This window comes from Monopterus albus, unplaced genomic scaffold (genome assembly GCF_001952655.1).
Source record: "Monopterus albus unplaced genomic scaffold, M_albus_1.0 scaffold18.1, whole genome shotgun sequence".
In the NCBI taxonomy this organism is placed as follows: Eukaryota; Metazoa; Chordata; class Actinopteri; order Synbranchiformes; family Synbranchidae; genus Monopterus; species Monopterus albus.
Genome location: NW_018127898.1, coordinates 2,955,291 through 2,980,133, shown reverse-complemented (window position 1 = coordinate 2,980,133; position 24,843 = coordinate 2,955,291). Strand labels below are relative to the sequence as shown.

At 41.3% G+C, this 24,843-nt stretch overlaps 1 protein-coding gene across 1 annotated transcript; it reads left to right on the top strand.

The window, feature by feature from the left end:
* The first annotated feature begins 23 nt into the window (after positions 1 to 23).
* Positions 24 to 24,139, top strand: LOC109956265 (vitamin D3 receptor B-like). Its single transcript, XM_020593240.1, has 11 exons — positions 24 to 483; positions 770 to 834; positions 11,023 to 11,167; positions 12,177 to 12,341; positions 12,954 to 13,072; positions 13,609 to 13,805; positions 15,300 to 15,402; positions 16,775 to 16,955; positions 19,021 to 19,172; positions 21,812 to 21,928; positions 22,401 to 24,139. Exons 2-11 carry the CDS (start codon positions 819 to 821, stop codon positions 22,652 to 22,654), a joined length of 1,449 nt encoding a protein of 482 aa, XP_020448896.1. The 5' UTR covers positions 24 to 483; positions 770 to 818; the 3' UTR covers positions 22,655 to 24,139.
* The last annotated feature ends 704 nt before the right edge of the window (positions 24,140 to 24,843 follow it).

The following is a 24,843-nucleotide window of genomic DNA, read 5'->3' as shown; positions in this document are numbered from 1 at the left end:
CAAACAAAAAAGTAATGGCCATTTATTTGGGTTGTGGGGAAGGCGTGATATTTCTCCACTGACCAGCGTAGGTGTGACTGAGTTTTTTTTTTCCACCTTAGCTCGTGCGCTTTGCCTGTCAGTGACATCCACTTGTGTGTCAAATGTGCTCTGCTGCATTTTCGTAGCCGCGGTCGCAGAACAGTTAATAAGCTGGCTGAACTTAGTGGCGAGATACAGGGTTAAAGCAGCCAGCTAGCCACGCTAGCTTTAGCCACTACCAGCGCTGCTGTGAGAGCCGACGTCTGGAAGGGCGGATGAGTTTGACGTTTTCTCCCCAAGTCGCCTCACATTTCCGAGTTTAGTACAACGCGGTCCATTCTCCTCAGAGCTAATCTAGTCAGCATGGAGAGGACACACTTTGCAAGAGCATGAAGACGACCACGAACGGCAACTAAGAGGATTAAAAGCAGCTCTGCCTTGATGGGGAAAAGTTGAGCTGAGGTATGAAACTCGCATGCACAGGAGGAATGCTACAGTCGAGACTTGAGTTATTGTAATTGCTCTTATTCAAAGATCACATAAAAGGCTCAATATGTAGCGCTGTACAGTTGTCTTTGAATCAATTAAGTGCTTTGTACTTACCTAATTGCGTGATTGTTACCAGTAAGTGTCTATGTTACTATTCCAAATAGTTCACCGTTACATAAACAGAAACTGCAGGTCGCGTACCAGCGAAAAGGCCCATTCACTGACTTGAGACGTGCCATTTTGCTCTTGTATTGAACAGGATTAACAGGATTAAGAAAGGTTCCACGTTTTACCTGTCCTGCCAGGGCATGCTAAAAACCTCAGGTGAGACATATTTAATTTGCTTTTAATCAATACCTGGTGATGTACACTCGAGAATATTTATTCTGGGTCGTCTGTGAAAAGATACAGGGTGAAAATGTCTATTCACGTGTTACTAAGTGATTATTTACGTTGCTTTCAAGTTAAACATTTTTGTACAGATTTTCTACGATTGCAGTATCATGGTTTGGTTATAATAAATCAATTCACTGTCACTTGTAAAAAGAAATTTCTGAGGAATAAGTTGAGCAGTATTAAGTATTACATTTAATACAGCTGTAATATAACTGCTGAAGTGACATATTCACCCTATGTGAACTGCAGATATCAGTACTTTATAAAACTTTGGTAAATATAATTGTCAAGATATAATCTAAGTCTGTGAAATTCATAAAACCTAAACGGAGGCCTGACTTTAATTGCTGTGTAATTACATTTGCAGAACTGAAAAGGAATTTGTTTATTTAGACACAGTGTTCTCCCCTGTCCAAATGAGGCCATACCTGCTTAACCACCATTTTATAACACACTGTAATATCGATTAATTTTTTTTTCTTGTGTTGATAAAGACATAACAAAATACTGACAAGATGCTGTGGTTACAACTACACCTGCAGAATTCAGCTCTTGTCATAGAACCTACCGTACTTTTAAACTTCCCTGCATGTAACCATGTCCTGATGCTATCAGAGTGCAGAAGGACTCACTTTCACAATCATACACAGAAGCCAGCACCTGACCAAGTGGCTAATAATGAGATTATTCATTACTACAAGCATCTCTGTCTTTTCCCTCTCTGCTGCTAATCATTTAAAAGTTCATCTGAAGGGACCAAATACAGCCGACAGCAAGGGGAATATATTCCTACCTGCCTTAGTGACGTGTATCAGTGTGCCCAGTGCTATATTTCTTACATATATAAATTTCTGTTTATGAAACAGTTTGACACTTGAAACATAGCAGGTAGGATGTTGTTTTTTGTCAACTGCTCAGAAAAAAATAAAATAAACATGGTTTCCCCTCTCGGTATCTTAGCTGCCTTAAGATCAACAGTCACATATGTTCTGAATTTAAATGATGTGGAAATTTTAATAGGGAAGCTGTATTATTTGGGAATGTACTGGAGACTTTGTACAAATGAGGACAGAGTGTGCTGGAGCTTTGGAATTAATTTTCATTTCATGCGTCAGAACTGAGCACAGACCAGTAGTGGGGAGCTATGAAATGGGCTCAGATTGTGTCTTTTATTGACCATGATTGTTGCAGGTTGTTTATGGAGCTGTGTGCTGTTGTGATGGTACAGTCCATTAGATCGCCTATACAGTGAAATACCCTACCCCTTCCCCCCTCTCGTGACTATAGCAATTGGTTGCTTCCTCTCACATGTAACCCTATAGAAAGAAAGAGGCCGCTGTGCCTAACTGGAAAGATCCACTTGTATGTACCCCTGAGCATGCATGTTGTTTTTCATATATGCTCTGTTGTCTTTTAGACTAATACATTTGCCCTTAATGTCTTTGGGTCATCTATTACCGCCTGTAGTTGATAGTGTCTAGGCCAAACATGTCAGATGGGTAAGATTTGTTGTGCACGGAGTGCAAGCAAAACATGCCCTATTTGATATACAGGCCAGTGGGTGCATGTCTTGATTGCTTTCTAAATATCAATGTAATAATGCATTACATGTGACACACATTACATTGTATTATAAATGTACATTTATTTACCCAAGAGTTGAGTTTTTAATAGAAGTACAAATGCCAGGCAGTTTGCATTGTTTTAAGAGAAGTACATACAGGTGACAAACTGAAAGAAAAACTGAATAAATGGGTGGTTTCATCCAGGATGACATTGCTCCCATCCACATGGCATGAGGGGTCACTGAATGTTTTGATATGGATGAAAATGATGTGACTCATATGCTGTGGCCTTCACCGTCACCAGGTCACACCTATGGGAGATTTTGGAGTGACGTGTTAGACAGCGCCTCCACTGCCAACATCAAAACGCCAAATGAGGGAATGCCTTTTGGAAGAACGGTGTTCATCCCTCCAGCAGAATCCAGAGACCTGTAGAATCAATGCCAGGAAGCATACAAGCTGTTCTGGTGGCCCAACACTTTACTGAGACACTATTCTGTTGGTTTTTCCTTTCAGTTGTCACCCATCTGTATTACTTGATAGAGAGACAGCATTTTATGGAGGCTATATAACTTTAGCTTGTGGGTTACATGCATTTGCGCCCACCTCACCCTGATGTCTGTCCAGTCAGCTTTCTGTGGGCACTCTGCTGTGTGTGTCCATTCTCTGTCATTCTCAGCATAGACTTAAACAGGACTTTTGGTGCGCATTTGAGTGGGCCTCTCCGTGCCTCGTCTCCTTCCCCTCTCCACAGTCCAGCAAGGGGCCCAGTGTAAGGGGGCAAGCTGCCGTCACTGCCTCTCTCTCTCTCTTTCTCTCTCTCAGATCAGCAGTGGGGCCTGGGGGGGGGGGTTATGCAGAGACCATAGGGTTGGACATGAGACACGGGACCGTCCACCCCTTCTACCCCAGTTTACCCCATCCTGTGTGGACCACAGGTCACCTTGTCATGTGCTGTTTCTGCTGCTATAGCATGTTCCCTGTGCTCATAGGAAGAGAGCATGAGATCGACCAGTGGAGGCTGCAGGAGGGAGAACGACAGAGAGGGAAGCGAAGGGACAGGACCAGACTAGTCTGTTCAGCCAGTTGTTTAGCTGCATTACAGACTCAGTTTGTCTGCTTTGTTGTTGTTAGGTCACACTGTCTCTTTTCTTTGTCTATTGTTCTCTTTGTCTTTCAGGTTTTTCTCTCTAAGGACACGTTTCAACACCTAGCACATTTGAATAAAACTGATTCTGTCATGTATCCCAAATCATCATCCCAATCCCAGCCATTTTCTTTTACTTGTTTTCCGCCCCACCCCACCCCCTTTAAAATGTCCTGTCTTCGCTCTCTTTGCTGTTGTTCTATGTGTTAATTACATGTCCATGTATTTCCATTCTAGCCCACTTCTCTCTGCAGCTTGGGTCATCCCAGATCATGTTTGTTTTACAGTAGGTCTATTCTGTACTTGTAGTGACCTAGCCTGAAGTATGCAGTAAAGCATATCGCTTTAGATTTTGTCCTGTCTCCTTCCAACTTTCTTCAGAACTTCTCTCTGCGTCACTTTCCCCTTGTATACCTTTCTCTCACTCTTTTTTTTCCCTTCAAGACAAACGTTTGGCAGCATGGAACAATTTCAGAACCATTTGTGGGATTGTGTCATGTGATGTAGAGAGAGATGCTCATTGGACTGTCAGAGAAGGCCTCCTTCTCGCGCGGAGGCATTCCACAGCAATCCCTCTCTTTCTTCCAGTGCTGTTATATGTCTGGATGTGATTCCGACTCTGACTCTTAAGTGTTGGGATGTGGTCTGTGAGCTCATTGCTGACATTCTTGGGACATGATGCCAGAGGGTTTTTATTTCCCGCTTTCCCCTCTCTCTTTTACATGTCTGTGTGCAGTTAAAATAATCCCTCCTTGAATGCTGTCTGGATCCTCCTCTTTACCCATTATGCTACATCTTGCACTGTTCCCAACCACATTTCATTTTAACACCCAGCCAGGCATTAATAGCAGCACTTAATTAGGTTAGTTAGATAGTGATTCTTGGTGGAGGGTGGGTTTTTGTAATCACTTGATATTGACTTTATTGAAAGTTAATCTAACATCTGGGCTGTGCTCAAGATCCTTTTCACAGCTGAAGTTTCATTTAGGTCTCCTCTATAAGTAATAGGGCACCTTTGAGCACTTTCCTGTTTGGTAATCATATACTTAAACAATGCAGCTGGAAATGAAATGATGAGTAGCTACCTTATGGGTGACACTGGACTCCTGCTGTGGTCCACTTTGGTACCTATTGCTGTGTGATTATCGCACAGCTCTAGACACAGTAACTGCAGAAGGAAAGCACACATTTATGAATTACTATATGATAAGGACCTTGCTAATTATGCAACATCACTGGCACGAAGTGTTACTATTTCTCATATTAGCACCACAAGTCTCTACACTGTTCTCATGTGCACATCATCTGTAGTTGAGATTTCATTACACTTTGATTTGGTCAACTATTTAGAAGGTGCAAGTTAGCGGTGTTAATTAGGGACACTGGGATGTAAATGATGCAGACAGTTTACACTGATAAATGTGGTAAAGGTTGTGTCATGTCACATTCTGCTTTTTTACTCAGTGCAGTTGAAGGAATATGCCTTTCTTTAACTTAACTGTGAGATGTTATTTAATAAATATTTGATCTCTGGACATTTTTTGTAGTCTAAGTCAGACTCGGGTTATTAAAATGATTCTGTTTTATGATAAGATGAGTGGTTTTTGTAGACATCTTGATCTTAATTCGCACAAGACCATTTCAGAATTGATGATCCATCAACTGTTGGCATTACAGCTTCTGCAGACAGCGTCATGTCTCTAAATTCACCCAGGGAACCTTTCTATCGTCAGTCCCTGAGTTAGGAGACACGTGTGTCATTTCAAACATAATGTGAATAAATCAAAGGAGGAAAAGATGAGTCACTGTTCCACCGCATGCTAAGTAGCAGTTGTCCTCCCTCGGCTAGTTTGTTGGGTTACAAGAAGGGGAAACTCCCTAGCCTGTCCTCCCAGCTATACCACTATTGGAGTAATGTCTTTATTTTGCAGCTTTCATCACCTCAGTTAAAATGACAAGCTATAGTCATTTTGTGGTGCACAATTACAGCAGGCCTCATGTCTTGCTTATTGACCACTGCTGATGCATCACTGAGGTGCTTCTCTCCTTTATCACTTGATTCTATCACTGCAGAAGGCACCCATTTTACACTACCTGATCGATTCTTCTCTCAATCTTTACCCATAAAGAACCGTCAAACACTTTTACTAGAGCTGAAAAGATTAGTTGATAAATGAATGATGAGCAAGTCAACAGAAATTTAATTAGCAATTGTGGTTAAGCATAAAATGCCAGACATTTCCTTCTGTCTTATTTCTAAGGACTAGCTGCCTCTGTCTTACTTGATAAAGAAAATAATTTTAATTTGAAGCCGTAAGTATTAAATAACTGTCCTGGTCTTTAGTATTATTTCTCACTGGGTGAGCAGGAAGTTGTGGTTGTCACTTATAGCTCGTCGCCCCCTATCACATCCAGCACATATACCGCCTTTAAACATAAACGTTTCCAGCCTGAAAGAGACTTACATTAACATTAAATGTACAGACACCACACTCTCTCATACATAATGGAGCTGACCAGCCCACTGATTTTTCTTTGTGACAATGATAAATGTTACACTCAGACAAAAGGATAATACCAGAATCAGCGCCTTGATTTATAAACGGGAGTGAACCAGCACCAACAGAAATAAATCATACTCTAAATGTGATTCCAGCATGAACAGCAAAACACTTTTTTACTTTATACTTTCCAAGATGGAGGGCTGTCAGAGATGAGGCATGGCTTTATATTTGACATAAAATTGAAGTGGATTATGACTGTGTATTTTGGCCAGCTTTTTAAAAAAACAGCCTGTTTGTGTTGGTGGCCTCTGCTCCATGCCTACTCCTCAAAGTTCGACGCTTTTGCTATTGGCGCACGCCAACTGTGACGTCAACACAGAATCGGAACCGTTTAAACGCGCGTTTAGGGCGCTCGACTCGCTGCAGTCTTCTCCTAGACGATGGGTGTCGCTGCTGCGAAACACACAATCTACACCACTGGAATGGCAGTAGGAGAATAAATCTACAGGAATCACGTTTTGTAGCATGCTTGTGTGGTAAACAACATGTGTTTCAGCCTTGTACCTAACCAGCACACCAAGCCATACATGTCTGTACAAGGTCGCAGTGATTGTCTGGAGAGACGCTCGTCCATTTCCTGTTTGGCGAGCGCCAAGTTACAAACATTTTGAGAGACCTGCGCAACCTGGCGAAGCGACACCGCGCGCCAGCGGTTGTGACGTCATTTTGGGCGCGCGCCACTGGTGGCACTGGCGCGAACAGGGGCTATAAACTAACGCTGATTTCTGCAGTTCAGTTTGACAGAGAGTCCACTCGGCCTGCTTTTCGTGTTTATCCCTCTCTCCTCCTACACTACTCTCACACTTCCTTTCTCGGACTGCAGACGGAAAACTGCCATTCACAGCGCAGTGGATGAGAACTAATCTGAGCTGTCGCTGTAGTCAAGTGTAATGGACGCATAAACTGTGAAAACATACTTGCCATTGCGACGGTAAACAACATGGTAAGAAGGTTACAGAAGCCAGAGAAAAGTGTGCTGTGGCAGAACAGATGTTTTAAATTTGAGAGATGTTTAAGCCAATACAAACAAGTTCTAAATCAAAATGTTGAACCTACATTTCACTTGGTTTGCAGTGGGTCAACTAAGGACAATCACTCATATAAACAACTTTCAATAAAGAAATCTTGTATATGGAGTAGAGAGCTTTCACTGCCATTGACTGACAGACTGTCCACATTTTGCTTCCCTTGTATCTCAGTGTCAACAGCAATGACTAGTCTGTATTTCTTGTTGATTTGATGTGGTAATACCCATCACCTGTTGCCTTGGATGTAATATCTAAGCCATTTATTAAGAATCCACGCTCTCCTTTTATAACAGGCTTTTATTGAGCAGTCAGAAAGTTGGCCATATTGTTTAAACATTCAGAAAGTACAAGCCGTTCCCGTCCTGTCCTACTGTTTCCACTTTAAACCAGTGCTTGTTTACAGTGTGATCACAGGCTGTATACATCATTGCAGTCTGGACAGCTCTTTGACCAGTCAGCGATGTGCAGTGCTAATAAATTACATCTCAGTTCCTGGAGTGCTGAAAAGGGCCACTGCAGGAGCAGGTCTCATATAACAGAAAACAACCAGCGACCAAATAAAGATCAGATCCCATTAATTGAACATCACTATAAAAGCAGCATTGTAAATTTTGGGTTGAAGAGATACTTTAAAGAGTTGATATATTTTTAGTCCCCAAATTAACCTTTATCTTGGGCTACAAATGTCCTCATAAACAGTTGTGCATGATTGAAATATTCGCAGTTGGTTGAAAGGTTTGGTTTAGTGGAGAGCATGTAGAAAAAGTAAATCAGATGACCCAGAATATAAAACATACATAAAAACAACTCAAACTCCCATCTGCATCAGAGTCTATTTCTCACTGTCTGGCTTTAAGGTCAATGTGTTCTCATCTTTTTTCTGCCAAAAACACACCACTTCTGTTTGCAAGGAGCAGCAAATCTATTTGTCATGTGAAAGGTTTTTTTGTGTTCTAACTGGTTGCAGTTAGCAGCTCTAAAAGCTGCTGACTGAAAATTCTGCTATTAAACTAGTACAGTCAGTGCCAATGCCCAGTGCCCTTCTACTGAAACGGCCCAATCAAAACATGGTTATTTTCTAGTTGGTAAAATTGTCTTGTTACAAACACAGATTGGATGCTTCTTGTCAGATGTTGTGATTTGGTGTTGAGACTTCTATTAGCCATCCATCAGGTGAAAAATCCACACACAGTTACTCATCATTGAGATGGACTCAACACTGTAAGGATCAGTTATTCTTGTTCTTTATGCCAATGTAACACTTGAGGAAGAGTCCTTTTCTGAATTATTACAGCAACGACAGATTAGATTGTATGTCAAGAGCAAAACATTCAGTAGAAGCCTAAAGCTCAAAGCCTGTTCCCAGGCTTTGCGTGTCTGAGACTGGAATGAGTACAGATCGGGGCTAATAACCTGATGCATTATTTAGAGTCCTCTCAATAGCACTGTGCATTTAGTGTAATGGCCTGTCAAGGCTGAATGCAGTCACAGAGGACTGACTTCAGTGATAAGTTGATATAGTAAGGCAAATGGGTGTTTCTGCTCTTGGTTCACAGTGAGTGATGAGTGTGAATGCCTGCTGGGATTAGTCTGTCTGCATGCAGTAGAACAGAGTTTATGCTTTTAATAGGGCTGTCCTAATTATTTGGATAGTACGATGTAACATTTCATTACATGATAGCATTTAGAATTTTGTAGCTAATATTTTAGACCTATAGGTTTATTTAGCTATCGATACTGTGTTGTTTCTGCTGGATCATAGTACTCCACTGAAACTCTCAAAATGCCAGCAGGCTTCATTTTAATACTGTACATGAGAATGACTGGTTCCCAACAGACTTTTTTTTTTGTTGAGGACGTCTCACATTATCCTAACGTGATTTTCGTGTTTGTTGGCCAACTTCTACAGCATTGTATACTAAATGAACAATCACCATAGTAATCATTTCTGATTACAGACAAACCAGATAAGGTTAGGGGCATTGATTGTGACTACAAACAGGATATTTGGAGCTTTGCCAGCAGTGTAACTGACACTATTGGTGTAACATACTGTCGAGTGTGAATGTTAAATGTAAAATGTGCCCATTCGTAGTACGTTACCTGGAAGGCAAGTGTTCGAAATAGCCCGGAGCTCTTGTTTTGAAGCGTTTGTGCATAAATCTTACTCTAACAGTGTTAGGAAGACATTACATTTGTTTAATATGATTGATTATTAGTATAGCTTTTATAGCCTGGTATGTTTAAATGAGCATTTGTACTTTACCTTTGCTCTCAGCAAGAAAAGCTGTGTGTGTGAAATAATGAGTGGAAGAAAGAAACACAAGTTGTGCACTGAGACCGTTGGGAAAAGCAGGAGGGATTAGGACTCACCTATATAATCAAGACAACACCATGGACACACTGCTCATGGAAACTTTACACAGTCATTATGTAGAATGGCAGTAAATGCTCTATTTAGTGCAATAAAAGTTTTACTTTGTCAGGTCTTGCAGCATTACTGGCCAGAATTCACTGCTTCAGGAGCTCAGTGATGTAGCCAGTAGTGTTTCCCCATCAGCCGCCGAGTCTCTTTGTGGTCTGCTTGTTGATCAGAGTTCAGTTTGACCCGGCTGGTGAATTCCCTTCACAAGAAGTTTCTGCATGTGGCTTCTGCTTCTATTCATATGCACACTACCTGTTTTGCGGTCCACAGGGGTCATGACCACTCCTCCTGGTTGAAGCATGTGGTGCTGTGATACAAGACGTCAACATACTGTAGATGCTCTTGCCACTGCTCTCTGTGATGCCTGCTGCACTAAGGCAGTGACTAGATCCTCTGTTTACTTTCTTCTTTTGACCCTTTGTTTTTTTCTAAGCACTAGAAGTACTGTTAATAGTACTGGCCAGGAACAGAATTTGGTTTGAAGGCCTACTGGTCATAATAGTCACAGTTGTACTAACTAGAAAAACAAACAACAAAGAAGCCAGTTGTATAGCTAGAACAGTGGTTTTTAATTAAAAAGTGAGCAGCAGATAGCTCTGTCAAAATATAAATTATTCACCAGGGCCCACACCTCATTGGCTGTTGATTTATGAGTTTATTAAGGTTTGTTGAGGCTTAGTTACCATCACCTCCCTATCCTTAACCCTCCATTTCCTTCCGTCATTTGCTTTGCTTTCACTCTGCAGTGGACGCAAACAAAAGAATAAGAGTGGAGCTTTGTGAAAGGGACAGTGATTGTTTGTTCATGAGGATGCTATTCTTGCCGTGACATGCTTTTTTTCTTCCTCTCCCAAGGCTGTTGAGTGAAATTGATAGTTGGGGCACTATGTAATCAAATGTAACCAGATCCAGCATTTTGGAGTGGAACAAGGGTTTTGCACTTTATTCATGTGGCTCCAGTTCCTCACACCAGTATTGAAACACTGGATTTGAGATCCCCTCCTAAAGGGACTGGGACTGGTTGACGCTGACCTGAAGGAAGGAGCAGTGTTTGGTTGGCATGGTGACAGGTGGAAAGAGATGTGTCACACTCAGTATAAGATTTAAAAATAGACAGTAGTTGAAATATAACCAAAATCTCATTATGGAAAACTGACTTTATTATATGTACTCTCAGATATCTTATGAAGTACATCACTGAACAGATTATAACTAGAGAAAATATTCTTACATTTCCTTCAGGTGTCAGAAGTTGGCAACCCTTTTCAGGTTGTTTGTGTGCGTGTGTGTGTGTACTGTTCAGTGGCAGAGTTATGGGGTAAGTAAACAATGCCTGTAACCTGGCTTTTTCTCCTTTTTCTCTGTTCATTCCCCTTTGTCTGTTCAGTGATGGACCCCACAGTTGTGAGTACATCCACTCCCCCTGATGAGTTTGATAGGAATGTGCCCCGAATCTGCGGCGTGTGTGGTGACAGAGCCACCGGCTTCCACTTCAACGCCATGACCTGTGAGGGCTGCAAGGGTTTTTTCAGGTATACACAAGCATATGTGAGGTCACAGATACACTGTAAAGCAGGTATAAATTAGCATGTCTAATGCACACAGATATGCTCACATGCTAAGTAGGATTTGTGTAGCCAGCACAGTAGCTCATATTATCCTGGTGATAACAAAAAGATGCAGATTGACTAAGGTATTGACATACATGTAGGGACACATTAGCATACAAACACAGGTCTGAACTTGCATATATAATGACCACCCACTCACTCACACATAAAATGTAACTGCCACCCATGGTTTGCGTAAGTGCACACAAACACCCACTGGCAAGGTTCATGCTCACACTAATGCTCAGCAGCAGGTAGAGAATACAAATGAGCCTGGCCCTATGGTTACTGCCTTGGCTTCTGATTGCTCATTGATATACTCATGAGTTTCCAATTTAACCAAAGACAAGTGGTGGTTTTGTGTGTCTGTGACTGTTTGATGTGTCCGTCTGTTTGCGTCTGTCCCTCTCGGCAGTGTTGATATTTGAGCGGAGAGGATGAAAATTACAGATGTTTCATAATCTCCGTCTTTCTCCCTCAGCTGGCCCTTATTTGAACTCCCACCAAGTGTGTGTTTTTGCTCACATTTGTGTATAAATGTTCATACATGTATGTTCATCACTGACTCAATCATTATACTTTGCGTCAACATTTGGTAAGACTCCACTTTTACACCTGGAGTCCTTGGCCCTGATCCATATTTATGTTGCTCCACTCTATCCCAAACCTGAAGGGCAAAAATATTTATCCTTTTCCATTATAACTATAATTTGTGCAACACACTGCCAAGGGTGCCACATTGCTATATTTATTAAATTCAAATTGTATGCACAGATCTCTCTCAAAAGAACTACATGTGTAGGCACACATCTAGAGCAGTAACTTTATTCTTAATGACTTCAGGAAATTCTCAGAATTTTACTTTTGTGTGTTTATACACTGATACATCTGTGTATCTTAACAGACTGTAAAATGTATGCACTTTATTTAGACGCAGTATGAAACGCAAGGCCACCTTCACTTGTCCCTTTAACGGCAGTTGCACCATCACCAAGGACAACAGGCGCCACTGCCAGGCATGTCGGCTCAAACGCTGTGTGGACATTGGCATGATGAAAGTGGACATTGGCATGAGTAAAGAGTTTAAGTATGGCAGGTGACCCATATGTCTTCAGGGCAGTACTGTTACCCATACTGTACTGTACTGTAACCCAACACCAAGTCATTTACTGCATAGTATATTTAAATAGTGGACTTATTTAGGTTTTTTATGTTATTTTGGCCCCTTGGATTGTAGAATTGGGCCTGAAAGTACTGACTATGAATCAACATTATGTCCTGGACTAATCCTGGACCACCTTCCCACTAGGACAATTTACACATTAATATTGTCTGATATAGTTAAATTACATTAAATCAGCTTTTTTAAATTGAACCCTTGTTTCTTTTTCAATGGTTTGATAGTAGAACATGTTTGTTTGCAGATTTTGGGACCTAATGTGCCTCTTCATTTTTTTTTTTTTAATTTGGATTGAGATCAAGTATCTCTGTGTCTTTGCCCCCATTAGTGTTTACATGTTCTGTTTGAGTTGTGGAACCTCCCCACATTGTATATAGTAAGTACACTCCATCTGAAGTTAAAACACCTGCTGTTATGTACAATTCAGAAAGACCTCTTCTTTCCACACAGTCTTGTTTATTTGTGTGCTCTGTAAATAGCAGGTACATCTTTTCTTGTTTTTTCCTGATATCCGGATATTGTCCACAGGCCTCTTTTAAGCAAAGGCCTCTCACTTCCAGCTGAATGTTCCCACCCCCCACCCCCACTCCCAACCCCAAATGCTTCTGGGGATACCATGAGTGGCGGCATCGACGCTGTGCCCTACTGTATGTGAACAGGAGCTGGTGGCATCGCTGTTGTAAAAACAGCAGTATGTTGTTGAGACCCAGGTTTCTCTCTCTCTCTCTTGCTCCCTTCCTCTCTCTCTCTGACTCTATGAGCCAATTCAATTGCTAGAACAACAAGGAGAAAACAGTAGAAAGACAATGCGTTCACTTGTTCAGTGGAGCAGGGGTCTCCATTTGGCACTGTCCCCTCCCATTCTCTTTCTCCAGAGAATAACCCCTCCCCCACTGAACATCACATTGACATAACTGTCATCACAAAGTAAAACACTGAAGGCAACCAAATTTAATGATATACCTGAATTCTGGCATTCTGGCTGTTTTTGTTTTCTATCAAGTCCCCTGTTTGTACCTCAGGTTCCCTCTGCTCTATGTTATTAATGTCATTCTTACACAAAAACTCTTTTCAGTTCAGGCTTTTTTTTAAAAATTCATATATTCTGAAAGTTTATTTTTCCTGTGTGTGATAATTCTAACACTCTCGCTGCCTCTTTGTCTTTCTATTATCGCCCCTCCAGTCATTCTGACAGATGAGGAAGTGCAGAGGAAGAAGGACCTGATTCAGCGCAGGAAGGAGGAGGAGGCACAGCGCGAAGCGGAGAGAGAGGCACGGCGGCCCCGGCTCACTGAGGAGCAGAGTCAAGTCATCGCCACGCTGGTGGAGGCGCACCACAAAACATATGACGACTCTTATTCTGACTTTCACCACTTCAGGGTCTGTGTCCTATGCTTGTCATCAGATTAGCATAATGCTGTCAGATTTATTTCAAATTACACAAAACTTATTGGATTTTAAATAACATTAAAATAAATCTTGTGCTGTTCTCCTAAAAAAGGGAGAACAGCTCCACCTCGCCGCTTCATTAGACAAATATTAACAAAACTGTTGCTTTAGCTTTGCAGTTTGTTACTTCTTTAGTCCCATAAAATAGAAGCATTCACAGTATTTACTTTCAGACTTGTATAAGGATCTTTGTTACTCTTTGATGCACAGCATTTCAGCGTTGTGTTAACTGCTGTGTCGAGTTAGCCTCAGACATCTCTGCTATTTTAAACATCTAACCTGTAGTGCTGTTGTCCATTTTGTAAACCCCCTCCCCAGTTTCCACCAGAGGAACCCAGGGAACAGGAGCCTTTTTCAGAACTAAGTTCCTCTACCTGTGTTTCCACCAGAGGAGCCAAACTCTTAAGTTTAGTTCTGGGGCATCGTTCTTCACCCACAAAAAAAGGACCTAGTCAGTGGGTAATACTTTCTGAAGATCCAAGAACTGTCAGGGTGAGGCCCATAGTGCTGAACATTGCCAATTGGTCAAATACACAGCTCCACAATGCAAGCACCTCACTCACATTTGTGAGTAAAAATCAGTGTGCCAATGTGAACAATGATTTGGGTGCACTGATGCAACTGACTCCCAATTCCTTGGGTTCTCACTTTGTAAGGAGCATTTTATCAGTAGGCCTACACAAAGAGACCAGCGAGTGGGATTAGTGGATTGGACAACATGGTTTTGTTGTTTGTGGAGCGGCTTCTCCTGGTGTTTGACCTGAGGGTGGAGCTCAGCTCCTCCACACATGGAGCGCAGCAGGCAGAGGCCGCGGAGGAGAGCATGACATCGGCTGTGAAACATTACTGAGATAACAGTGCCTATGCTCGTTACTGTATGTGCAATAAAATCTCACTGAGAAAAAGAAAATACACCTGTTAAACAAACACAAATTTGCATAAAGTGACTTGCAGCCTGTCCTCCACCAATGGGATGTGGTAACCATAGCCAGCACTTTACAGCAATCTTACAACCCCACTGCCGACTGTCGTGCTTTAATACCAGCAGGCTAATTTGTTTAATCTTCCCTGAGCTTTGGCCCTGCTATGGAAATGCAACTCACAATGCACTGGAGACCTGGGAATAAAAAATAATGGGAACTTTCTGGTGGAAACGCACCTAAAGATTTCCATCCCCACAAATTACACAGATGGCCATATCCAGAAATGTTGGGTTTTTAAATGAGCATCAGAGTAATAAAAGCAAATTGGCCTGCATTTTGCTAACGAGGACAATTTTCTGCATGGATGTAAATTCTAAAATTATCAATCAATAATTTCTATTCTATGGCTTCTCATGTTGTGTTTTTTCATTTGTTTTTTTGGTGACTGGACCTATTTCAGAATCTTTTGGGGTCTTTATTTCTACCCTTTTCTCTTGTCTAGCCTCCTGTGCGTGAGGGCCCAGTGACACGTAGCGCCTCTCGCAGATCAGCCTCCCTCCGCTCTCTGTCTGACGCCTCCTCCAACTCCTTCAGTCACTCACCAGGTAAGAGACACAGCGGGAAGAATAAAATTCATTGAAAACACTGGCTTCTCAGTAATAGTAACTAAAGTAGTTTTTTCCAGAACATCTATCCTTTTGTAGGAATCATCTAGAAACAAATCTTGCATTGAAAGAAAGACAAATAAGAAGAAACACATTTCAGAGAGGTAGGGTATGGCCCATTGAACAGTCCATTAGATTTTGGTGCTGATCTGCATCATCATTATCTGGATCCAGGAATTTTTAAGGGATTCTTCACCATGGTGAGATTTCAGTGCTTATAACTCCAAACATAATGCCTAGAATGCTTAGACAAAAGACTGAGAATGCAAGATCACTTCCACATAAGACTTACAACACTCCCAAGTGTGATCTGGATTCAAGTAATATTCCATATCTGCTTATCCCAAATGTGCACATTTACAGGGCTCACAGAAAACCTGTTACTGTGATACAACATATAATGCTACAGAACTGCAACCGAGATTAAATTCTAGCTGAAACTCTGCGGACTCAGTATGGTGTCACCAGATTTGACGTATCTTTAAAATTTACTGAGCTAGATCCTGAAGAAAATCATTTTTCTTGAAAAAGCTAATAATGATATAAATGTGATTCCAAATGCTAGGGGTAGGTTTTCAAGGAATCCTATTATGAGGGTCAAACTGTCATGGGAATCTTGCTTTACTGTGTGATGACATTATGGGGGACAGGGAGCTGCCTTGGTGGAGGTTTGCACTCTCTGAGTGCTGTCTAGTTAAAACTGTAAGTTATTAAATTAGAATAATATATCTTACAATAGTAAGTGATGCTTTCTCACACATTGACAGACGTGTTTTGAGATAAGTTGCAGAATGTAAAGATTTAATGCTTGACTTACGACGGCTGTTCTGTCCAGGTCAGTGGTTTGTTTGCATGTTGGTTAATGTAATCTGTTACTGTGCTTTACTGAGAATTTGGTGGGAATCCTCTGAATAACCTGTACCCTGTAGACACCTGACTCCTACTGGGAAACATCAGTTCATTAATGCATCCATAACTAATGGAGTGAGCACAGCGAGGAACACACTCACAAGGCCTACCACCAACACTCAGCAGGCACAAATGACTCAAAACAACACCAGCTAGCTCTGCATGCTTCACATGTTGTCAGAGCTGTCATCTAAGCTTTTATTTCACTTCTGTTGACATGACCAGATGATCATTTCAGTCAAAAAAGCCCTCTCTGTTCCCTGAAATCTGTTTTCTCAGCGCAGTGTGTGCATGTTCATAGGGGAATAGTGTGATGCTGTTGTTCTTTGTGACAATGCATTGTTCTTTGGTGTCTTCTTTTCTCCTCTATGTGCTCTGCTCTTTTTATCCTTGCTCACTGCAGAGTCAGTAGACACCAAAATGAACTTCAGCAACCTGCTGATGATGTACCAGGGGCAGGGCAGCAGCCCTGACTCCAGTGAGGAAGATAATTCCAGCCTCTCCATGCTTCCTCACCTGGCTGATCTGGTCTCCTATAGCATCCAGAAGGTCATAGGTTTTGCCAAGATGATCCCTGGTTTCAGGTTTGTGTGTGTGCTTGTTAAGAACATCTTTCTCTCTGTCTGAGTTTTCAGTCTGTCACTCTATTTGATGTCATTGAGAAAAAAAAACCTCTAGGAATGTAGGCTGGCAAAACCACTGTTACTGAATTCACAATTACCAATTCAAGATGGCAAGAAAAACATGTTGGTTAGCAGAAACCACGACTACGCAATAGTGTAACAGTGCCTGTTGTCTTTTTGGGCTGGGCTGATTTGCATATTGAGCTGCTGTTGGCTTTGACCTTTCATTTAGCAATCTATTGTTACACCTACAGTATCTGACGTAACACTGAGACAGAGGAGAGTGCACATATGCTCCTCTCTATATCAGTATTTGGAGGAACATTCTTTTTATCAGATTTTTTTTGTTGGCATTCAGGATAGTCCTGCTTATGTAACCAAATGTAGTAGTTTGACACAGTAACGTTTTTGCTGTTCTAACAGAACTTTCATAACTTTTCTATTTGCATGTCTCTTAGTGACTTTTTACCTAAATGGGTGCTGAAGACTTTGTACACCTGCTTGTTTTTCTGCCGTATTAGCCGATTGTGCCACTGTGATGGCTGTGGTCTAAAGGCCATAGATTAGGGATACAAAGTGCAGTACAGGGTTATTCAAAAAGAATGAAGCGATTTCATTATATTTTATTAAGGAAAAGTAATACAAAACTCCAGCCAAGTCACAAGTATTCTACTCACAATCAACTTTTATTTCCTGTCTTACAAGTGTTCAATGTGGCCACCACCTGCAGCACGGGCAACATCAATGCGATGAGAATTCCTCCCACGCGCGTATTATCATATCACAATCCACTGAGTTGATCGCTGTTGTTGTGGCCACATTGAAAATAATCCTTCCTTAATAAAATATTGCGTAATGAATTCGTTTCATTCTTTTTGAATAACCCTGTATATTACAGCAACATCTTTTATGCTGTGTTGCTCCTTCACCCGGCAGAGTTATACATTATTTATGATCATGTTGTTAGGGTGAGGTTTAGCCCTGTAAGTACAGTATGTTACCAGGTGACTAACCTAATTGCCCAACCTTAAGGAAAACATTCCTTTGGTGTTGAGAAGTCATGTGTTTGCCTTGCAGGTACACTCTCAAGTTGTTTATTGGATGATCACACATTTTTTAGAGCAAATGATAGACACATTACAGGAAAGACCTTGAAAATAGAACAGAGTAAATCAAATAGAATGCACCAGTGAAAGACACAAGCCAGCGCCCTATATGTGAGCTGTAAAGGCAAAATTACAATGGCTGCCCAAGGCGTTTCCATTGTTACTGTCCTTTCTCACAGATGGCAGCTACTGCCTTCCAGCATATTTGTTTCTCAGCATATTGACAGGAACAAATCCTTTGTGTCTCGGGGGTGACCCCAAAGTCAAGGCTAAAACAAGATGGGTCCTATATTTCCTGTCATTCCCACTGGCAGCAAGTTATATACGTGGTAGGATTACTGCTGGAATGTTATGTTTTCCACCTCTGACCTTATCCCTAAGACCTAAAAGACTCCCCCAGACCGCCCCAGAAGATCTGCAGGTTTCAGCTCATGTCTCCTATTAGTTCAGTAGTTTTACTTTACACATCTACAGATAATTCATAACATTACTACATGCTGAATTTGAACCGTAGCAGTGGTAAAAATTAAAACAGCATCAGTTTAACTAATATTTATTAAATGCATTTTTCATATACAGTGACCCACCACAGCAAGAGGAAGCAAACAGAATGAATCATTTGGATGTTTTTCTTTTTCTTCCTGCACAAGATACATATGAAAAAGGCTATGGCTGACCTTGAACCTGTAGCCAGTTAAAACACTGATAAGCGCAATCCTTTTAAACGGCTAATACAACTGATGAACTGTTATTTTCCAAGCCTAAACCTATAGTATGCCGTACACAGGCACTTGATTTGAATGTGTTTACCTGTTGCTGCATAAGTTTCCTGTGATGTTTGACATGAGCAACACTAAATTATGAAGGTTATTTGAGGACTAATTTTTAAAATAATTTATTACTGGTTTCTTTCCCTGCAGAGAGCTCACTGCAGAAGACCAGATTGCCCTGCTCAAGTCCAGTGCCATTGAGGTGATTATGCTGCGCTCAAATCAGAGCTTCAGCCTGGAAGACATGTCCTGGACCTGTGGCTCACCTGACTTTAAGTACCAGATCAGTGATGTCACCAAAGGTCAGTCTCAGTGCTGCCATGTCTACAGTTTGGCTGTTGTGAAGACACACTAGTGTTTAGGACTATGTTATGCATGCTAGCCAGCTCATTTTGCACAGCTAATAGTCGAAGAAAAGATGCTTACACATGAGCACTTCTTGTTCAGAGCTCAAAGGAAGTCCCCCAGCCTTAAGGAGGTGACCAGGAGCACAGATAAGGTTACTCTGTATGCACCCATAAGCAAAGGATGCTAATGCTAATTTCTCAGCAAAACTAGTCTTACTGTACATATGCACAGAAGACTGTGTGGGCAAGGCTTCCATTTGCCTTTCAAACAAAACCCCCTCTCTCTGGGATCAGCTAAAGAATGTCACTCCTGACCTGCTCACCGCACAGAACAACCACTGTGTGAACCTGGGAGCCCAGCTCTGGGGATCTTTTTAAAATATCACTGAATAGTCGCCACAAATATGACTAGAATACAGATGTGGCTTCTTATGCGATAATCAATAGTGTGCAAGTTTTAGTAAAAGATGCATTTAAAAAGATCTATCCATTTTGCCATAGTGGCAGATCATTAGTAAGATTTCCTTCTAAAAGTTCCTTCTAAAAGTCTTTTAAACCCAACTTCTTTAAACCTAATCTTTAAAATGCAGCACAGTTTAATATTGTCTCAATTCAAACAACTATAGATCACCGTTGTCCAAATAATATAAAAGTAAATAATTACTCAATTCAAATTCATTAATTAATTAAAAAACTTTATTAATCTGGCAGAGCATTTGCTGCAAACCTATTTTATGATTTGGGCACAGTTTGGTCAGTGCTCAGCAAGTCAGAGCCCCAATCATGACGTGAGAGACTGGAGACACGCTCGTGTTAATCAGTAAAACATTAGTCACTAATTACCTGCTTTCTCATTTATCCATCTACACACATACACTGATCAGAATTCAAATTTGTTCTCAGTCAAAATGTAATAGTTGTAGTTTTGAGATTCAGATTGGCAAAATGAAATATTAATGAGTAAGCAGGATGGTAATGTTCCCAGAGGCTCTGCTGTGTGAAATACTGTGGCTCTCATTGTATGTGCAGCACAGATAGTGATGTTAGAGTCTGTATGCAAAGTTTTCAGAGCCTTTCAAGTTTTCCACATTTTGTTATGTTTCATACTCAGCTTAAAATTGTTTCAGTTATTCTTTTGTTCTTATTAATGTACACACAATACTCCTCAAAGATAAAGTGAAAACAGGTTTTTAAGTGTTTTGAAAATTTATTCAGAACAAAAGAGTCCATTTACGCAAGTAGTCAGACCCTTGACTTAGGATGTGGTTAAAGCACCTTTGACAGCACTGACAGCATCAGGTCTTCTTGAGAATGAAGCTACAAGCTTGGCACTTTTCTTTTGGAATTTTCTTTGTTTCTTCTTGGCAGAATTGTTCAAGGTCAGCTAGGTTGGATGGGGAGCGTTATTGCTGAGCCATTTTCAGGTCCCTCCAGAGATGCTCTATCAGGCTTGGGTCCGGACTCTGGCTGGGCCACTCCAGGACTTTCATAGAGTTTCCTTAAGCTGCTCCTGTGTTTTCTTGGAATTATACTTTGGGTCATTGTTTTGTTGAAATGTAAACCTTCACCCCAGCCTGAGATCCTGAGCACTCTGGAGAAGGTTTTCATTCAGAATTGCTCTGTATTGTTCCACATCCATCCTCCCACTATCCCAACTAGTCTCCCAGTCCCAGATGCAGAAAAACCTCCCCACAGCATGATGCTGCCACCGGTTTTGACTGTAGGGATGGTATTAATGAGGTGTTGCCCAGTGCCTGGTTTTCTCCACACACACTGTTGGGGATTGTGGCCAAACAGTTCAGTCCTTGTTCCATCAGACCAGAGGATTTTGCTTCTCATGATCTGAGAGTTCTTCAGGTGCCTTTTGGAAAACTCCCATTGGGCTGTTGTGTGCCTTGTAGTGAGGATTGGCCTCCATCTGGCCACTCTACCATAGAGGTCTGATGGTTGTCCTTCTGTAAGGTTCTCCCATCTCCAGAAAGGAACTATGGATTTCATTCATAGTGACTCTTAGGTTCTTGGTCACCAGTCTGACCAAGGCCCTTTGTCCCTGATTACTCAGTCTGGCTGGGTGGCCAAATCTGTGAGGACTGTTGCTGGTTCCAGATCTCTTCCATTTGAGAATGATGGAGGTTACTGCGCTCTTGGGCACTTTCAATGCTACAGAGATGTTTTTGTATCCTTTCTCAGATCTGTGTCTTGCCACAATCCTGTCTCACAGGTCTATGGACAGTTCTCTCCACCTCATGTCTTTGTTCTGACTCTGACATACACCATCAGCTGTGACACCTTATATAGACCAGTGTGTGTCTTTCCTAATTATATCCAGCACATTACATTACACACAGGTGGACTCTAATAAGGCTGTAGAAGCATCTTAATGACTACTGATGGGAGTAGGATGAACCAGAGCTCACCTGCAAATGTCATAACAAAGGGTCTGAATACTTATGAAAACTACTATGTAAATGATTTATTTGTTTTTTTATTTTAATAAATTTACAAAACAGTCCAGAAACATATTTTCACTTTATCTACTGTGTGTAGATTGATGAGGGAAAAATTAAACTGAATCCATTTTGTGTCTTACCTAGCTGGACACACTCTGGAGCTGCTGGAGCCACTGGTGAAATTCCAGGTGGGCCTGAAGAAACTCAACCTGCAAGAGGAGGAACATGTGCTGCTGATGGCCATCTGCTTGCTTTCTCCAGGTACTGTCGGTCTGTCCATGTGGACCAGGGAACACTCATCATGAATTGTTCATGAGTGGTCTTGTTTGCCTCTTTTTTCCAATTAAGAATATGTTCATTAAGATTAGAAAATATTCAAAACATCATTCTTAACTGTCACTCAATATAAATCCCCCTGAAGCAGGTCAGGTCATTTGCAGAAGACAAAGTGCATACAGTATGTTATACATATTTCGTTATGCAAGCATGTGTAACTAATGGATATTTCATCCCTTTGTGCTTGCGAGGCACCTCATCAACAATGCATAGATCTAAAATTAACAAGCCACCTGACCAGAGTGGTAGGAATACAAGCACAAAGATCAAGTAGTTTTATGTAACTTGCAGTTAGACTTCTTATGATTTTTCTATAATGAATCCAAGCACAAACATTGTAATTCTCAGTTTTTCAGTCATGTATAATATCTCAAGACTGTCCATTCCTCTGCTGCAGACCGCCCAGGAGTGCAGGATCACACACGGATTGAAGCCCTCCAAGACCAGCTGTCAGAAACCCTGCAGGCCTACATTCAGCTTCACCACCCAGGAGGACAGCTGCTGTACGCCAAGATGATCCAGAAGCTGGCCGACCTGCGCAGCCTCAACGAGGAGCACTCCAAACAGTACCGCTCGCTCTCCTTCCAGCCGGAGCACAGCATGCAGCTCACCCCGCTGGTGTTGGAGGTGTTCGGCAGCGAAGTCTCCTAGAGGGCGAACTTCAGCAGAGGGGCAGGAGGCAGGAGACAAGACCCCTGGGGGTAAAAATGGAGGGACGAACCGGAAGAAATGCTGGATGGACTAGATGAAGGTGTAAAGTATGAGACGCATGGAGGAGAGAAAGTGGTGTGGGTGTGTGTGTGTGTGTGTGTGTGTGTGTGTGTGTGTGCACGCGCGCATGTGTTGAGTTTGTGGTTTCATGTCAGTAGAAGTCTGTCTTGGTGTAAAGGCCAGATGAGAGCAAGCAGATGTTATGAGATGCAGTAAACAAGGGATCTTCACAGCAGACAGCCTGTCCATATAATGTTTTGTTTGTATTTAAATCAACATACAGCTGCTTCAAATACCAGGACATCTTATGTGTGCACATCGTGCACACAACAAACATACTCAGTTATTCTTTTAGCCATTCAGTTGAGCTACCTCTGGGGTTTATTTCTGTTATCATCACATGTGAAACGGTAACTTTTACACAGAACAGTTTAGATTCAGTGTGGACAACATTTTAGTTTATCAATGCAAAAGTAGTGCCTGCACATGACTTAAGGTTTTTTTAATGTTTGGATTTGTTTCAGAAATTCTGTATTTTGTTTTGCATCTTGTTCTGTCTTCAAGGCAACGTATGTATATGGTTATGTATATAATTCCAAACGCATGCCTTTCACCAAAGGTGTGGCCAACAACTTTATCAAAAAGCTTCCTAAAAAAAAAAATCTTGCTGCTCCATGGGTTTCACACATATTGCCTCACTAGCCTCACAGCCTGTGAAGGAAAATGTCATTTCTTAGGTTTATACTGAAGAGTACAGAGATGATTCTGTATTGTAATGAGGTTTTGATTTGTTTTGAGGTGAGAATTAGCCACTAACTGTGTCAATCATGAAAAGCCTGCATTATGGCTTCTTTTCTGAAATTGTGTCATCTTTCTTCTTTTGTTTGTTTATTTCGCTGTAAATGGTTAATTGCTACCACATTTATCCGAAGCACTGTTATACTACCTTTTACTATGTAAGCTACTATGTAAGCCTATGTATTGATTTACAATATCTATATTATAACCGATTTTAAAGGGCTAAAATGCCAAATCTAACTGGAATAGAAAATTGAGGCCAAAGCTAGGAGCCTTTCTTGTTAATATATAGCTGCACAGCATTCTTGGAATTGGCATAGATATAGATGTAACTGCAATGAATGCTTTTGTGTTTTCTGCATCATTTCACTTTAAAAGCAATTCCATGAATTGTTCCTCCTCAGTGTACAGTGAGCTCAGTGGGCAGAGAGCTTGGGAAGCTGCTTTACACCTCCACAGATATCACACCCCTTTCATTTCTGACTGGGAAGTGGATTCTCTAGAATGTCTGAGGGCCAGGTTGAAGAGGTGGTGCTCACCTCTACACCCATCCCTCCTGTTTGACGATGTGCTGCGCAGCAGCCCTCTAGTGGCTGCATCATGTAAATACCAGGTATATAAAACTGCTGTACACATTTTTTGATTCATCATTATTATGTTCTGAGAAGCTATGGTCTGTGTTTTGACTGATCGTGTGTTATGGTGAGAATGAGTTAGGAATAGCTCAACAGGAATTGCTTGTGTATTTGACTCGGTCAGATTATTATTTTTGTAGTGGTGGGTTGATGTATTTTACTAATTTTTGTGGTTTTATTTTCAAAAGGATGACAAGCTAAACATACTCTGCTGCTCTCTTATATAAGCCATATAGATCACCAAGCTAGTTGTACACTTGATACATTATAGTACATCAGAAGCCAGAACCTTGGGTATCCTCATTATATAATGTACTAAACTCATATGCTATCTATCTATGGCTTTTGGAGGATAAGCTTGTATATGATAAGAACATATATGCTGTGTCTCTGCTGTCAGTCATCTTTGGCTTATGCTTCATCAGACAGCATCTAATGGCTTATGAACCAAACCGCCAAGAGAATTTAAATGCTTTATGTTAGAGGCCAGTAATGTATGGCTTGCTGCATGTGGGATTGTGGTAAAATTATATGAGATGATACATCTGTTATTTCAAGACAATTCCCCAAGGAATTGTTAAGTGTAACTCCTGCCAAGTGCAGGAGGTTTCACTAAACCAGCTTGTCTTAAAGGAGAGCATTTGCAGAAGTGACACAGTCTAAAACTTTCTTTTTGACTGCTGTTCGCTGTGTGAC

Bases quoted from the DNA above. Each gene is read 5' to 3' on its own strand.
- LOC109956265 (XM_020593240.1), top strand. The intron at 15,403-16,774 runs GTAAGAGACACA...TGCTCACTGCAG, and splicing joins CTCCTTCAGTCACTCACCAG to AGTCAGTAGACACCAAAATG. The intron at 19,173-21,811 runs GTCAGTCTCAGT...TGTCTTACCTAG, and splicing joins GATCAGTGATGTCACCAAAG to CTGGACACACTCTGGAGCTG.